This window comes from Cricetulus griseus, chromosome 3 (assembly GCF_003668045.3).
Source record: "Cricetulus griseus strain 17A/GY chromosome 3, alternate assembly CriGri-PICRH-1.0, whole genome shotgun sequence".
Lineage (NCBI taxonomy): Eukaryota > Metazoa > Chordata > Mammalia > Rodentia > Cricetidae > Cricetulus > Cricetulus griseus.
The window spans coordinates 140,381,635-140,398,171 of NC_048596.1; the positions used below are offsets into that span (position 1 = coordinate 140,381,635).

Here is a 16,537-nt window from a genome sequence, read left to right on the forward strand (position 1 = left end):
GAGGACGTCTCGTTTTTCACTTGGATGATACATCTACCCATTTCCAGAGTCCCCAGGTGTCTTTGTTCTGGGATAGTTTGTTAGGTCTTAGCCGCAGTGTGTGGCTATCTGCTGTCCAAGTGATTCGTGCTTTTTAAAAATTTATTCTTCTTTTATTTTGCATTTGTAAGGCTATAATATTAGCATTGCTGATGCAGCTTCCAACTACATGAGCTACTTGAACATTTGAAATTCTATAATATCCTTTGTGCAAATGCAGTTTTACAGATAGTGAAGTGCATTCCCCTTATTGGGTGAATATACCAAAAGTCCTAAGTCCCTCTTTGTGGTGAATGTTGAGCTTAAGTAAAATCCACAACAGTTTTGGCATCTGTGGATAGCTTATTTTAATCCTCTGGCTAGTGAGGTATTCGTGTAACAATTCACTTTCAGATCAGTTTTGGAAAAGCTTAATTGCAAAAGCTATTCCAGAAGACTCATTATCAACATCTCACACACACGTGGCTAGCTGTGCTTTCATGTCCACACATTCCACATTTACAGCTTTAAGCAGCTGTTGATTGGAATATTACTGAACATGTACAGACTTTTTCTTATCCTCATTCCCTAGCCAATACCTGATAATAACTGTTTACATAGCAATTGTGTTGAAGCAGTCACCTGGGAATGATTAGAAGCATTTGTGAACATTATGTGTAAATAAAGCATCCTTTTTTTTGAGTGGACTTCACCATCTTCAGATTTTGGTGTGCTCTGGGAGTCCTGAGGGACTCATCTTCAGTAAGGGCAAGACAGCATGCATGAATTTGGGCTCAGACTACTGGACCACTGCTTCTATCAAACATAGCATGTTAACACACACACACACACACACACACACACACACACACACACACACACACACACGACTGATACACCTAAGAGCTGAAATTTATATATGCCTCAGATTTGACTGAAGACAAAGGAGTGAACTTTACAGTGATTATGCTTTTCACTGATTCCCTGTTAGCTTCAGGAAACTAAAATGCCCAAGGACAAGCACCTTGGTGTGGAGCTGTCAATTGACTTTTGTCTGGGAGCCAGAACATAAATGAGCTTGTACCCAGTCCAGACAAATCCCTTTAAGTGCATCCCCTCAAACCCTCTTTTAGAAAAATGATATCCAGGCACACACATAGACAAACGAGGACAGGGGTTTTGTTTCTTAAGCTCTTCTAAGATTCTGCAGTATCCCACATGAGAGGAAATACTTCATCAAGGAAGAAGGAGGTACTTTTCTTTCCAAGCCTTAGGTGCTGTGACTGGGTGGGCCTCACTCACAGAGAAAATCTGCTATTGTTTTGAGATTTTTCCTTGTAGGAGCTCCTGTACACATGGTTCACTCTGTAAAAAGGGATGCAGTAATTAGCAGAGCTGGACAGGAGGTCATAGATGTCCTGGCTCTCACTGGGATTCACTTAAAAGCCCGGAGTGTTGAAGACATACTAGAAAATATTTAATTCTTAAAGCCTGCTGAGAAAGAGATGAAGCAGTTTGGGTGATCAAGGTGTGTAAATTGGGAGAGGACATTCTGCACTCATCAACTAGCACATCTGGCTGTTCCCATGCTGAGTGCCAGCAAATTAGGCCACCTCGAATGCCCACACAGTAGTCTCCAAATGTCCAGGCCATACAGAAGACACAATCAGAGTCAGCTGTTTTCAATGAGTCTGTTCTGTAAATGCTACTCTCTCCTTACACAGTCTTGTTGGTGGGACTTAGAAACAACACCACTAAGTACTCTGAAGTGTGTCTGACTTTGGCAGTTTAGAAGATACCTATATCCTGTTGGCCAGTTTGGCATCAATTAACCCACTGCCCTGTCTCCAGTTTCACTTAGGCAGGGCTGTTATGCCAACAGCAAATGCATTACTCCTATGGGTTGGTTCCTAGTTTGCATTCTACTTCTTTTAGTTTTACAGGTAACATGTATGGCTAGCTGAAAGATGCTGAGGACTTTCCACCTCTTTTAGTAGCACTTAGAATGAGCAAATTAAAGGAATTTTCTGGAACTGTTGCAACTTATGTGTCACATTATGTTACAACTGCAGGTCAAGGAGGGTGGAAGAGGATGAGAATGAAGACTCTCCGTCAAACCAGAAGTGGGTCTTGGCACCCAAGTCACAAGACACTGATGTGACGCTGATTCTCAACAAATTGCTGAGAGAATATGACAAAAAGCTGAGGCCGGACATTGGAAGTGAGTGCCATTTGTTATTTCAATATCAAAGATGCTTTGACAACTCATATATTAGGATTTCCATATTCAATAACTATATATTCAGAGTTACTAACAATGCAATAAGTTCTACTGTATTCGTGACAGTTGTGAGTGAGTGATAGCAAACAAAGGAGATTGACAATGCTCTGCTAAGTGTGGGTCTGTATTCCCTGGCATATCCTTATGGTTTTATTTACAGTTAGTCTACTGAGCTTGCTGCATGTGTTTAGTGCACCCATGCATTCTCTTCTTGGTAATGGGTACCTTCTTGTGCAGCTTGGGTTGTTAAGCATTATTTGGCCTTTTAACTGCTGAGATTGAGAGCTCCTTGCTTGCTGTTTACTGTCAGATCTGCAGCTTGTCTGCATTCTCTCCCTTGGGATCCTTCACAGGGAGGGTTTTAATATTGGTTCCATCTGATTTATTGGTTCTTCTTTATGAAGTTTCTCAGAGGTCTTTCCACCGGGCTCTCTTGGATGGTGTGCATCAGCTTGTCACCTTTCACCACAAAGTCCCTCCAGCTTTCCAAGTTCAGGACTGAAGTTTATCTGCATCAGGATCTGTAGTTACTGTCATTCTAACTGGTATGGGACTTCAAAATCTTTGTGGTTAGTGAAGGAGAATTTAAAAGTGTGTATCCACTGTGATGCTGGAGAAGCCATGCCAAATTTCCATGCCTCCCTTCTTTTTGTATGTAATGATGAGAAGAGCCACTCTTCTCCAACTTCCATCCAGCTATAAGAATATTTCTTCAGTTGACTGCAGTCAGAATATCTAGAGACAAACAAAATAAACTATAACAGGAAAAATAAAAGACCCAGAGACTGATATTGGGGATTAAACTTCAAGCTGAAGATTAGAAAAACAAAACAGCCAGTCCTAGCCCCGCTTCAGGCTCAATGAGCCAATACAGCTGCCTCTCAGTGTGGCTGGAGAATCCTGAGACTGAGTGTCTTCCTATCCTCAGTGTGGCTGGAGAATGAATTCCTCCTATTTTCAATGCGACTGGAGAATGAATGCCTGATACTGAGACCTTGTTTCTGTCTTATATACCTCCAAAATCTTGGATTAAAGGCATGTGATACCAGGTGCTGAGATCATCTTTGTGTAAGCTGTTTCTCTTTAGGACTGCATCTCTCTTGTGTAGATCTGGGTGACCTTGGACTCACAGAGATCCATCTCCTGAGAAACGAGTGTACTACTACCTCTTAGCTTCTGGTGCGGCAGGGATTAAAGGTGTGGCTGGCTTCTATGACTTGTGGCTGATTTTGCTTTCAGAATACTCAGACAAGCTTTAATAAATTATAAATAATGTATCACCACAATAAAACAAAATGACAACCAATGCTGGCCTGGCTGTAGGAAATGGAAACACTTATTCACTGTTGGTGTAAATACAAACTGGTACAACCACTGTGGAAATCAGTGTGGAGGATGGGAAAATAGATCTATCACATGACTCAGCTATACCACCCTTGGGTTTATACCCAAAGGACTCTATGTCCTACTACACAAATGACCTGTTCATCCATCCATATTCATTGATCCTCTATTCCTAATAGCCAGGGAAGAAAAACAGCCTAGATTTCCAGCAACTGATAAATAATGAGATGTGGTGCATTTATACATATATAAAAAATGAAAATTTCAGATCCAGATTAAGAAAGACAAACACCTCATCTTGTCTTTTAAGTGTTATGGTAACTTTGAATCTGTAGATAAGTATGTTAAATTAGAGTAAATACACAAGTCAGGAAGCTAGTAAGAGACTATGGGGAAGACAGATTTAAAAGGGGAGTGCTAAGTATTAACTTAATGCAGGTTAAGTATAAAAGGGGCAGGAGAATAATGAACAAGGAAGGGTTAAATGGTGTGGAGGATGAGGAAGTATGGAGAAGGAACAGTAATTGTAAGACATCTGAAATAGCCCTAGAGAAATCTACTACTAAAGACACTTCCTAAATGTATACAAGCACACACATAAAAGGAGATTAAATGGTTTTGCCCTATAACTGGGATATTGCATCTCCCAGACACCATAAGCTATCAAATAAAAAGCCTGTTGCCAGACATGGGCTATTTCTTTTCCAGTTGTTTGTCAGTAGGGTCCCATAGACCCTCCTCCAAGCTTTATAAGATACTGACATTGCTCTTGGTTACCCTTCAGAACTTGATGGCAAAACTGTTGCTGCAGACACCACACACTTCAGTCATATAATGTGAAGAGATCAAGGTGGTGCACACAAGAAAGCTTCATTCTTACTGACCAGGGTTCAGAAAGATGGAACAGCCTATGCATGTTACCTGGGAAGAAAAGTAATGAATACTCTTAATCATATGTGAAGACTGGGTGCTACAATAATGACTGCCTGGCAAGATATGGCCACTTGTGCATTAGGGGAAAAAACATTATGAAGTAACCAACAACTCTCTGATAGGACTTAAAGCTAAGTTGAAAATTTTTAAACTTTAAATTAAATTTAAAACAATTTGGAGTTCATGCCTGGTGCCTTTAACTAGACTTAAAGCCCATGAGTTGCTATGTCATTGTGGTGGTTGGAATGAGAATGGAGCCTATAGGCTCATGTGTTTGAATACTTGGTCTCTAGGGGGTGGTTATTTGAGGAGGAGTAGAAGGTGTGGCCTTGCTGGAAAGAGTGTCACTTGGGACACACTTGAAATTTAAGACGTGCCATATTTGAGTTAGCGCTCCATGCTTCGTGGTTGTGGATCAAGATGCAAACTCTCAGTTGTTCCTTTGATCTGCCATTGTGTGTTCTAACCCCCTGAAACCATATTAATACTTTATTTTATAAGTTGCTTTGGTCATGGTGTTTTAACATAGCAATAGAAAAGTAACTATGGCAGTCATAGACACTAAGAGAGAACCTGTGGCCATGTAGGTCAGAGACCTTATGGGAGTATATAACACTATTATTCTGCTAAGTTAACATAGTAATAAACTGTTCTATAAATACTCATCTCATATCCATAGATTAGTGCATCTCTGCCACTCATTAGGGAAGTTTTTTTTTTTTTTTTCAGTAGTTAGTAGTTAGTTCAGTTAACATAGAGGAACGACCAGTTGGTGTACACAGAATAAAAGAATGAGGAGTGCTAGTCTTTCAATGGGACATTTGTGTCATACCCCTCCCCCAAGGTTCATCATCACAGAAGAGGGGATGGGAAGAATGTAAGAGCTAACGCTAGCGTATGGCTGCAATAGGAAAAGGTCAGTGCACACATGGACTCACAGCAGCCATGACTTTATGCCTTCAAGCAAAAGACCTACATACAGTCAAGACAGCCAAAATCCTGGCATGAATGAGAGAGTACATTGGTCCACTCCCGACTGAGGAGCTATAGGAAATTGCTGGTTGATACTGCAGCCAAGAGAGTCAATTTTCTTTGGGAATGTAGTCCATGAAAGACTAAGCATACTCTAGTGGATGGCCTTGTACCAAGTACTGAGTGGAACTTAGTAGTTTAAAATAGAGCATAGAAAGAAAGTGGTAAGTGACTGTGGGATGTGAGAGGAGTTGGAAGAGAGATGGGCATGGATTTGATACTAACACATACACGGATATGAAAGTTTCAAACAATAAAAAACCCTTCAGCATAAACTAGGGCTAATTAACAGGTACAATTACCACTGCACAAGTTTCATGCAATCAATTTTCACCCATTCATTCTATTGTCACTGTTTGAAAAGTCAGTAGTGACGAACATGGTACAATTTGGGATCCTATGGAAAGAGATGGTTTTTAAAGGTTGCTGACTTCCTCAGTGTTGGCCAGAACAAAGACAAACTTGCAGTTCTGGGAAAGTTCAGTCTAGCTGATACTTTCCATCTTGGTAACACATTTTCTTGGTTGAGGAATTTTTTTATGCAGGAAGTGGGCATGCTCAGCTTCCCACCCAGATGTCTATGGCCCTCCTGGAAGGTCAGTTGTCATTTGCTATTCATAGACCGTTTGAGGAAGCCTATTCAAACACCCCCCACCCCCCCACATACCCCCAACCCCCCCCACACACACCATCATGCTTGGATGGGAAACAGGAAGGTCCTATCTGTGCCACAGACAAGTCATGTTCAGACCTCTACAGTTTACAATAGTTCCCTTCTTATCTCTGTGAGTTATAGTTAAAAACCCTCAATGGCTTCCTGAAAACATTCACGATATCTTGTCCTACAGAGGACCTAACGTGATAAGGTTTAATTAATAAGGCAGTGTAGGAAATTTACAGCAATAGCAAAAAAAAAATGTCAAAAGGGTAACAACATATTGTGATAACACATTATATAAACGCACTCTCAAAATACCTTACCGTGCTGTGTTCACCTAATTTTGGATTGTGGCAGACCACAGGAACCTGGAACCATAGACAAAAGTTATGGGTTATGGAAGGCTTCCTACTGTGAATTTTTCACAGGAGAAGGGCCCTGTGGTCTGGGAGTGAAAGGGATTTCAGAGAACAGTGAAGTGCAGCATTGCAAGGCAAGATATTCCTCTGTGGTTTCAGAGTCTGAAACCCTACTGTTGCTGTCCCCTGCGTCTTGGGGCAGCAGTGTCCTGATAAAAGTTCCCCTCCCTCAAATGCCTTTGGGTGCATCTTCCTTTCACAGCCGAATACTGTGCAGCACCTGATTTGCAAACTCTAGCAACTTGCTGGTACCTGGCTAGAGTGGAGTGAAGTGCCAAAGAGCAGCTCTCTGAGGAAGATGCTGCATATCTATTGTCTTTCCTGGCTCAGAGGGGCTCTGCTTTAGAAGGCAATTTCTCATCGAAACTGAAATTGCTTTTCTGTGGTCACGATTCTGCTGAAGTTTGGTGTGCTTACCCATGGTAAGCATTGTCATACTCTGTCACAGTACAGCAAATGGATGCTCAGCTGAGATACTGTAGACAGGTTTGCTGTTAGCTTAATGGAGTACTCAGTTGACGTCCTCACTTCCCTCTTAACACTCCCCGTCGCCAGTTCCTCTGCGTGTTCTGTGCTCTCTGCACAGATTTCCACTGTGCAGCTGGATAGCAACACAGGTCTGCCCATTCTTACGTTGTGCTGTTGGTGAAGGAGGATGTAGTATCCCCCAAATAGCTCTGAAGAGAAGATGGAGGCATTGCTACCAAGTAAATTAAATGTGTTGAATTGGAAACCCTTGAAAATTCTACTCTGCTTCTAAAATGAAGTCTAAGACCTTGGGAAATACATGAAAACCATGCCCTTATCTGCTCCCTGCCTGCCTCTGCACTTCTATTGCAATCTGTGTAATATGTTCAGGGACACTAACTAGCTCTTTGGATTCTCCAGCTGTGTGCTCCTGCTTCTGCACTGAGCTCAATTGATTGCACTTCATCCAATCCTTAATCTTACCTCCTGATGGATCCTTCCCTCAGATCATGACCCTTCTTTACCTCCCCAGTGGAGTGGATCAAGAGTCTCTCCCCATGAGTTTTTCATAGCATTCATCTTTGAAATGTAGTTGCTGACTTTCCAAGAACTGTCTGAGGGTGGCATGATGTAGTGTTACCATGATGTGCTCCCTATAGCATTATTACACACTTTCTTCATTTCATAGCTGTGTGTTCTTTTTCAAGGACAGTTCCACTTCCAAACCATAGATACACTGTGTTCTCTCTCCCTCTTTCTCTCTCCCTCTTCCCCCTTCTTTATGTCTTCCCCTTGTGCATCTACAGCTTCAGCACTCAGAACTGTCTACATGCTAAACTCTTCCCAGCATTGTTGTCAGGGATAAAGAGATGGATGTAGATCTGCTTATGCTGCGGAGTCCTTTAATTACTTTCCATGTCACAAATTATGATCATTGTATTTATATCTGTAGTTCATAATGATTTTCTCTGCTGAATTCTAAGTTATGGATGGATCTGTTTTAGTTTTTTTGGTAACCATCCATCATTTTAAATAATGTTAAAGTCATTTGTCCTATCAGTCTAAGATCACATAGGATGCCATTGTCTGAAAAGTAGATCTTGTCCTGTGAGATGGGAAGGGCTACAGGAAGATAAGCTTTCTAACACTATAACTGTGGAAAAGAAGGAAATGAATGAGGTAAATTCATCGTAAGAAGTTTGACCATGCATTGGAATATAGATTATTAGAGAAGACAAAATCCACAGTGATGTTTATAGAGCCAATGTCATTACAATCATGTTGAGGAAAATGAAGTTATGTTTTGTCGGACTATGTGATGACATAGGCAATGAGTGGAGATGACCACATGTACATTTAATATAGACCTTCTCTTGGGCAGGTGCATGGAGAGACAGTTCACTGCTGTGTTCCTCTCCTGTGAGCTCATACTTTTCTGAAGTATGCTTTCCAAATGTGCTGTATCTTCTAAATGTAGTTTTGGAGGCAGTTGGGTGATGAGTGAAGAGTAGGATATGCTATTGTGGTAACCCAGGGAATATGGCAGGAACATCGGTGTCCTCGCTGGATACCCTGCCAGATCACAACAGTTTCCTTATTTATGGATGCTTTGATATATGTATGACCTCTTTGATGTTCATGTTAATTGTGCATCTTTATTCTAACATTGATAAGTTCTTGTGTTGAAAACATTGAAATCCTTTCTTGTGCATTTTTGACATGCACAACACAGCACTGAGGTCTGTACTTATCAACATGGGCAGTGGCAGAGCAGTTTCTCACTGCCTCTCACTTAGTTCCCCATGGCCACTCCCCCAATCTGCACATCCTCCCCCAGCCTCTGCTAGCCACTACTTTACTCTCAGTGTCTATAGATAAGATTAAGTTTTAGACTCCAAAACATATGATTTTAATTTTTTACATGACTTCATCATTCCTTCAATGAGAATTTCTAAGAACCTTTGATCTGTGTGATAAATGTCTTAGACCCACTGGCCACTGAGGAGAGTTCTCAGTGAGCAGAGTGTGTTAGCACTGGGAAGCAGAAAGCACCTCTGACCCTTTCTTGTATTGGTCCTGCCTGCCATGTTCCATTACACTACATTGAGAACTTCAGATGGGAACACACCATTGGAGAGAATTTGAAATGTATAAGGAAGGCTTCACAAAGAACTCTGTGATTATATGTAGTGATGGTAGATGGAGGCCACTGTACATTACAATCATCATTCTCATATCTGAAGAAAAAGAGGAAGTACTGGAAGTGTTTTGCAGTAGTAGAATCCTTGCCCAAAGTATGTTGGGTCCTAGGTTTGATTTCCTGGTCAAAATCAATAAATAAGTCAAGAGGAGGGAGAAGGAGACACTGTTTGAACATCAGATAATGAAGAACAAGTATCAAAGAGTCCTTCCTTGTTGCTAAGAAAGAGGAAGTTGGAAGTAGGTCCCTCAGCCCGCTGTACACTGTTGGTTCACAATCTAACTTCTCCTGGAAGTTGCATGACCAAGGTCATTAGAGTTTCATCTTTAACCCTGTCAGCTTCACCTGGGCTCAGTTAGGATGGACCTTTCCTCTCATCCACAGCCTACTGTACAGATGGCCACTTCCCAGAAATTACTGTATATCCAGAGAATAATGTAAATGCATTCACTTCAGTCTCAGAACAGATGTAGGAGGAGAGGAAACAGACATTCTTAATTGCTGTGCTTGAAGTGAGAGCTATTACTGTAGAGTTAGTTAACTGACTCTCCCACAAATTTAATTCAAATGCATAAGGGAGGTGGAGAACAAATCTGGTGGAGAAATTATACCTGTCATCTCCTGAGAGACTAATTAGACATCTCAAAGCCACCAGGTTAAGTCTCCCTTGTGTTTTGTAGCAGGTTACCCTTCTGGAGTATTCCTTCTGTTTGGGGGAATGGTTCTTCACACATTCCTGAGCAGTTAGGACCCACTCTCAACCTCTCTATTTTAAATGACCTCTGTGTAAGACAGGGTTACATTAGTGTCACCCAGAGTTCAGTTAATTAATAATTTGAGCTGGGATGTATTCTTTTCTTATTGGAAATGTGTAATGAAACTTTATTGTATAAGCAATTTAGCTTTTCCTCAAAGTGTGATTTGGTAAATTACTCAAGTCATATATTCCTAAATATAATCTTGTGTTCCTAAATATAATCCTAAATATAAATGCTTGGACCTCATTTGAATAATCAGTTCAGTTCATAGAATAAAAATGATTTGTTTCTTATGTTTATTCATTACTACTTGAGGAATTGAGAAAATAGCTGCATCTGGATTCCTGTGTTTGAGTGAGAAGGGCTCCAGTCTCAGATGATGGGCATTTCTACTGCTTCCGAACAGACACTTGGAGAGACCCCTGTAGGCTTCTGTCTCTCAGTGGCATAATTAAGTCTGTGACCAAGAATATAGGTAATCACTGGCCTCTACCAGCAGACACAAAGTGGCAGGTGTCTCACGTCCACTCTACCCAGACCCACACTGTTGTGGCTTCACTTTCAGCATGGTTTCTGAGAGCCAGCAGAGAGTTCTCAGACAACTGCTCCAGCTGAATGCTTTGTCTTGTCCCTACCTCCGTCTCTGCTTTTGAGTGCATCTCATCATTATGGAGCTAACATCTGGTTCATGGTACCTTGCAGAGTCTCTTGCTGTAAGGATGGTACCCTTGCCTACGGGTGGGGATCCTACTGTGACATGTGAAGCACTAGTTAGTTATAGCCCCTGATGAACTAGAAGGTTGCCACATCCAGGGTGTTTTAAAGGAGAATTAGTCCAGCAGCTCACAGCCTGGAATTGCATCAGAACTGCCTAAATATTGTTTGAGAATACAAAAATCAGGGCTGGAGCTTGAAAGGGTGGAATTGTGTTACATCAGTTTTCTGGCTCACTGTTCTTGAACTGTCGTAACTCTTCCATTTACTTTTGGGTTAATTGGTTTTTCTAGTTTATTAGGATGGAGGTTGATGTTATTAACTTGCTCCCCTTTCTAATCTAGAGTCCAGCTTCACGGTATTCTCCTGAGTTTCCTTCTATCGGAACTCCTATATAGTTCTGTGTTTCTTTCATTTTAGTCACAAAGTTCTTTCTATTTGATTTTGTTTTTGACTCTTGAACATTTGGATGTGTTACCTTCATTTTTCCAAATATTTGAGGTTGTTCAAGGCATCTTTCTGGTTTTAATTTCTAATTTGGTTTCACTGTGGTCAAATAACATACTTTTAACTACTGGAATCCTGTGAAATTGGTTGAGGTTTATTTCATTGTGCATAAACCTTTAACCTTCGCATTCTGCTGTTATTTGAAGTGTTCTATGAATGAGAGCAGTGAGAATATGGATTAGTTGGAGCTTCTGCCGCAGGTGGAGCTGTGTACCCCTGAGGTAATCCTGCTTATGTCAGTGCTGGGAAAGAAAAGGGTTGATTTAGGCCTCTGATGCTCAGAAGAAGCAGCTTCCAACTGTCTTCTGCTTCTAGCTCTTGGCTAGGCCTGCCTCCGCGGGTGACCTCAGGTCCTTTGTACAGCTGGGGGTGAACACTGTGCTTCTTGTTGGAACTGAAAAAGACAATTCAGTGCAAGGCACTGAGTTCAAAGCCTGACACTGATGAAGTGGTTGGTTAGTATCTATTGGTCATTACAGGAGGCAGGTGAGGACTTGCCTCCATTTCTTACAACACATGTGTGAAGTCTGGGTTCCACCTCCACCATCAAAACAAACAAAAAGACAAACGGACAAATAAATGGAGACATGGGAAATTGTTTAAATGGACAAATATATGGAAATAAATTTAAAGAAAAAAGTCTGTTACCAGGACCCAAAGGTCAATGTCTCATAGGCACATGAATCTATAATGGGTGGTGTTATGGTTGGCATTTTTACTGTTGTTCTTGCTATAGTCAGGGTAACCATCTGTATGTAAGGTTTTCACTAGTGTATTTTATTTGTATGAAATAATAACCACAAGATTCGGTGTTTTCCCACATGTGTAATGCACTTCTGTCATTTCCCTCTCCTCTCATCCTCTATTCCTTCCCAACTCCCACTAGTGCTCCCTTCCCCAGAGACACTCCCTTTTACTTTATTCATATGTATATTCAACCCATATTTTAGGGGAAACACACTATTTCTTAGTCTTGTCCTTCTAAGTGTGGTGGTTTGAGTGAGATAATGCTCAAAGTCTCAGGCATTTCAACACTTGATTCCCAGTTGGTGGTGCTGTTTGGGGAAGCTTAAGAGATATAGCCTTGCTGGAGGAAGGATGTCACTGGGGATAGCCTTTGAGGTTTCAAAGCCATGCACCATTCCCAGTTTGTCCTCTCTGCTTCTTTCTTGTGGTTTAGGATGTGAGCTCTCAGCTTGCTGCTCCAGCTGCTTTTCGTATTTGCTGCCACATTTCCCCACTATAATGGTGATGGACGTTTGTCCCCCTAGAATAGTAAGCCCCAAATAAACCCTACCTTTTGTAAGTTGCTTTGGTCACGGTGTTTTGTCAAAGCATAGACAAGTAACTAATCCATAAAGTCTGGTCTTTTTCACTTAACATGCTCTGTAGTCCTATCTCTTCCCCTGCAAAGGACATAGATTCTTTCTTCTTTACATCTGAAAAAAACATTCTGTTGTGTAGACACACTGTGTTTTCCTTATCCACTTATCTATTGATGGGCATCCAGAGTGAGTCAATTTCTTTGCCATTGTGAATAGAGCAGCAAGAAACACAGATGGGCAAGTATATCTATGGCAGAATATTTTTGGGTCCTTTGGATATGTACCTAGGAGTGGCATAGCTAGATCAGACATGTTTTCCTTTTTCTGGTTTCTCAGCAGCCTCCATCCTGATTTCCACAGTGGCTGTGCTAATTCACCCCAGCAGTAGTGAGTTAGAATTCAAGTTCTTCCTCCCAGATGAGGATCCCCAGGTTTGGCATTATTGTCTGAGGGTAGTTTCTTCTGAAGTCCTTAAGTCATTTCATCAAATCTTTCTGAGATATGCAGGGTACCTGGCCCTGCTGTGGGATGGACCACAGACCATCCCACAATCCTGGTTTTCCTGGATTATATGTTATACAAGGAAGAGACAGAGGGGAGAAGTGAGTAGCACATTGTTCATTACTCTAAGGAAGATAAACCTGACAGAGGGTATGTGCGTTTGTGAGCCTTGGGTGCAGAGCAAAGATACCATTCTCCCCGGAATTTAGTGGAAACCAGAGTCTGATAGCAGCCTTTCCTCTCTGGCCTCAGTCTTCAATCTGGCCCTGCCTGTCCTGCTGTCTAAAATTTACCCTGTTCAGTATTTGCCATTTGTTTATTCCCCTGTGATTGTCCAGTTTTGGTTCATGTCTACTGCCACCTCTGCACAAGATAACAGCTTTGAGATTCAGACTTTAAGGTCCTTGTCTGGGAAAGCCTGCCCTGTGATCCCGAGGAGCCTGGGTTTCCCTTATACTTTCTCCAGCCACTTTCATCACACTCTGCTTGATCTGATTTTTTCCATCTGTCACCCCTCCGGGCTGTGTACCCTGTGTGGGCTGGGAACAGGCCTGAGCTCATTCCCTTTTAAGAAGTATGTCTGAACAAAGGATTAATATACTGAATGCATAAATAACTGAAAAATAAGGAGTCAAAAAAGCAAATCACCCATTCAAGAAAAAAAAAAAAAAGGTTTATGAACCTGAACAGAGGGTTCTCAAATGAAGACAAAAGAAAGGGCTGAGAAATGTTTCAAAAAGCATACACCATCTTTTGCAATTAGGGAATGTAAATTAAAACAACTTGATATTTCATCTTACTCCAGTCAGAATGGCAAAAGGTCAAGAGAACAACTGGCAACAAATGCTGGTTAGGATATGGGGAAAAGGGAACCCTCATTTGCTGTTGGTGGGATTAAAAATTGGAGCATCCATTATGGAAATCAATGTGGAGAATTCTCAGGAAACTAAAAATAAATCTTTCATATAATCCAGCTATACCACTCCTTGACTTATGCCCAAAGGACTTGACACCCTATTTCACAGGTACTTGCTCAGCCTTGTTCATTGTGGCTTTTTTCACAATAGCTAGAAAATTGGAACAACCTTAATGTCCTTCAACTGACACTAGATAATGAAAACGTGGTCCATAGACAATATAGAATGCTATTCAGCTGTGAAAAAATGAAATCTGTAGGTAAATGTACAGAACTGTAAAATATTACATCAAGTGAGATAAAGCAAATCCAGAAAGACAAATGTTGTATGTTCTCCTTTGTCTGAAGTTCCTAGATCCAAATCCTCAGGTACAACATGGAGTAACTGCAGAAACCAAGAAAGTAAAAAGGCGCCATGGGGGACAGAAGGAACTCTAGAGAAAGAAATAACAGAAGTGATTTGAAGGGGAAATAGGTAAAATGGAGGGAAAGCTAACTGGCAGAAGGTGAGAGAGTTCAATACAAAAAGAGAGGGAAGAGGGATTTCTAATAAACAATTTTTAAAGAATTCTATTATTTCTTCTCTAAAATTGCATGTGATATGTATATTCATATTAAAAGAAATCACCCCATTTGGTCTGATAATGCTTCCCAATAGCCATAGACTACCCATCAATGACAGGCATGAGAAATCACCTTCTTATTTGTCAGTCAAGGGGCTTCAAAAGACCCTCCAAGTAATACAGGCTATTGCTGTTGCCCCTGGTTGCTTCCCACAGGTTAAAGGCAAGTCCACATTGCTGAAGACACAATGAATTTGCACATAAAACCTAGAAGACCAACCTGGATCTGACATGAGGATTAGTTTTCATAGTACTGGAAAGTACTGTGCAGGCTCCCAGGGGTGAGAAATAACCGATAGTTCATAATATGCCTATGATCCACTATGATCATCATGAAAAGATAACCCTAAAGATGTAACAGTGACACTCATATCTTGGTGGTACCCAATAGTTCTTTTATTAGACTTCAGAACCACTCAGTGGAAGGGAAATTGTTTGTGGTACCGTAAATCTAGCCAGCTACCATGTTGATGTCATGTATATATCAGGAACTTGTACTGCTACCACTTTACTAAACCAGCATAATTCCTAACTGCATTCTAAATACTTACTCTTATATCACAGATACCTGTAACTTTCAACCCCCACCAATGAAGCTTCTCTTTGCAATAGACAGAGAACATAACTGAAAACCACAACTTGTCAAAATGCAGAGAAAAATGTGATCATGGGGTAGCCAGCCCTATTTGATACATCCCCAACACAAATCCTGTTCTTAAGGCTCAGAGACCATCAGGCAAGAGAGAGTGGAAAACTGCTTTGTGATTATGCCTCCTAGAAATGACAGGGAAGCTTCACCATGATACCTCAATAATATGGCTGTCTAAACAAGCCCTGAAGAAGGACATCAGTAGACATGCTAACATTGAAGGGGGGAGTCTCATGGGCCCTCATGGAAAAGAACTGCAGGAACTGAGAAATGCTGAGAGTGCTGAGAGTGGGAGAAAGTCTTTCCCAGGGATAAGCTCCTTAGTTGGTCATCCAATACAAAGTGTTCATGCCTCCAATCATATATGGACAAGTAACACTAAATAGACTAGGCAGTGTGTGTGTGTGTGTGTGTGTGTGTGTGTGTGTGTGTGTGTGTGTGTGTGTATTGCACGTAGCAATAAAAAAGAAAAAGATCACAATTTTGGGAGGAACAGGCAGGGTACACAGCATTCAGAAAATATTGGAAAGGAGTAATGATATAATTTTATTTTAATTAAAAAAATAAAAACTAATGGACCTGGGGTTTCTAGAAGATGATCACATAATCCAAATTATTTCTGAAAAACCAAAAGTTTTACTTACATGGAAAAGTCCATAGCTGTGCCAAATCAGACAGAGAGACACACTCATCAAGGGGCCCTATAGATATCTATTGCTAGCACAAAGAGTCTCTATGCCTTATCCTGATTAGTCAGAACTAGCCCTCACATTGGCTGGCTTAAAGCAATGCAGTTTATGTGTAAAAGTGCAGCTTTTGAGAACAGGATGCAACCTTGAGCAGAGTAACCTTGAACACACACTCTGATCTTAGAAAAATGCTGACTTGGGGAGAGATTTTTGACAGACGGCCTCTTTAAAGATCCATCAAAGTTCCTTTGTCCCATTTAGCCCTTTGATAGAAAAGACCGTGCCTTTTGCTTACATGTCCCACACACTCCAGCCCTGGCACAAGGTGGTAGCTCCTACTACAACTTGCTTGCGTAGCATAACCCTCCTATGCTCACCTAGAGTGGTCAGCCAGATACTCTCTTCCAGGAGACAAAAGGCCCACATTTAGAGTGCGAGTCCCTTGCTCTCTGGGGCAGAGTTAGGCCTGCAACAAGGCCCCACCTTCCAAGGGATGCCCTGA

General features: G+C 41.3%; 1 protein-coding gene across 1 annotated transcript in view; it reads left to right on the forward strand.

Annotated features, from left to right (window-relative positions):
• Gabrg3 (gamma-aminobutyric acid type A receptor subunit gamma3) overlaps nt 1-16,537 on the forward strand; it is a 570,299-nt gene that overhangs the window by 2,645 nt on the left and 551,117 nt on the right. The window contains exon 2 of the mRNA XM_035441393.1: nt 2,091-2,239. Coding sequence (XP_035297284.1) covers nt 2,091-2,239 — 149 coding nt within the window. The remainder of the gene's footprint in view (nt 1-2,090; nt 2,240-16,537) is intronic.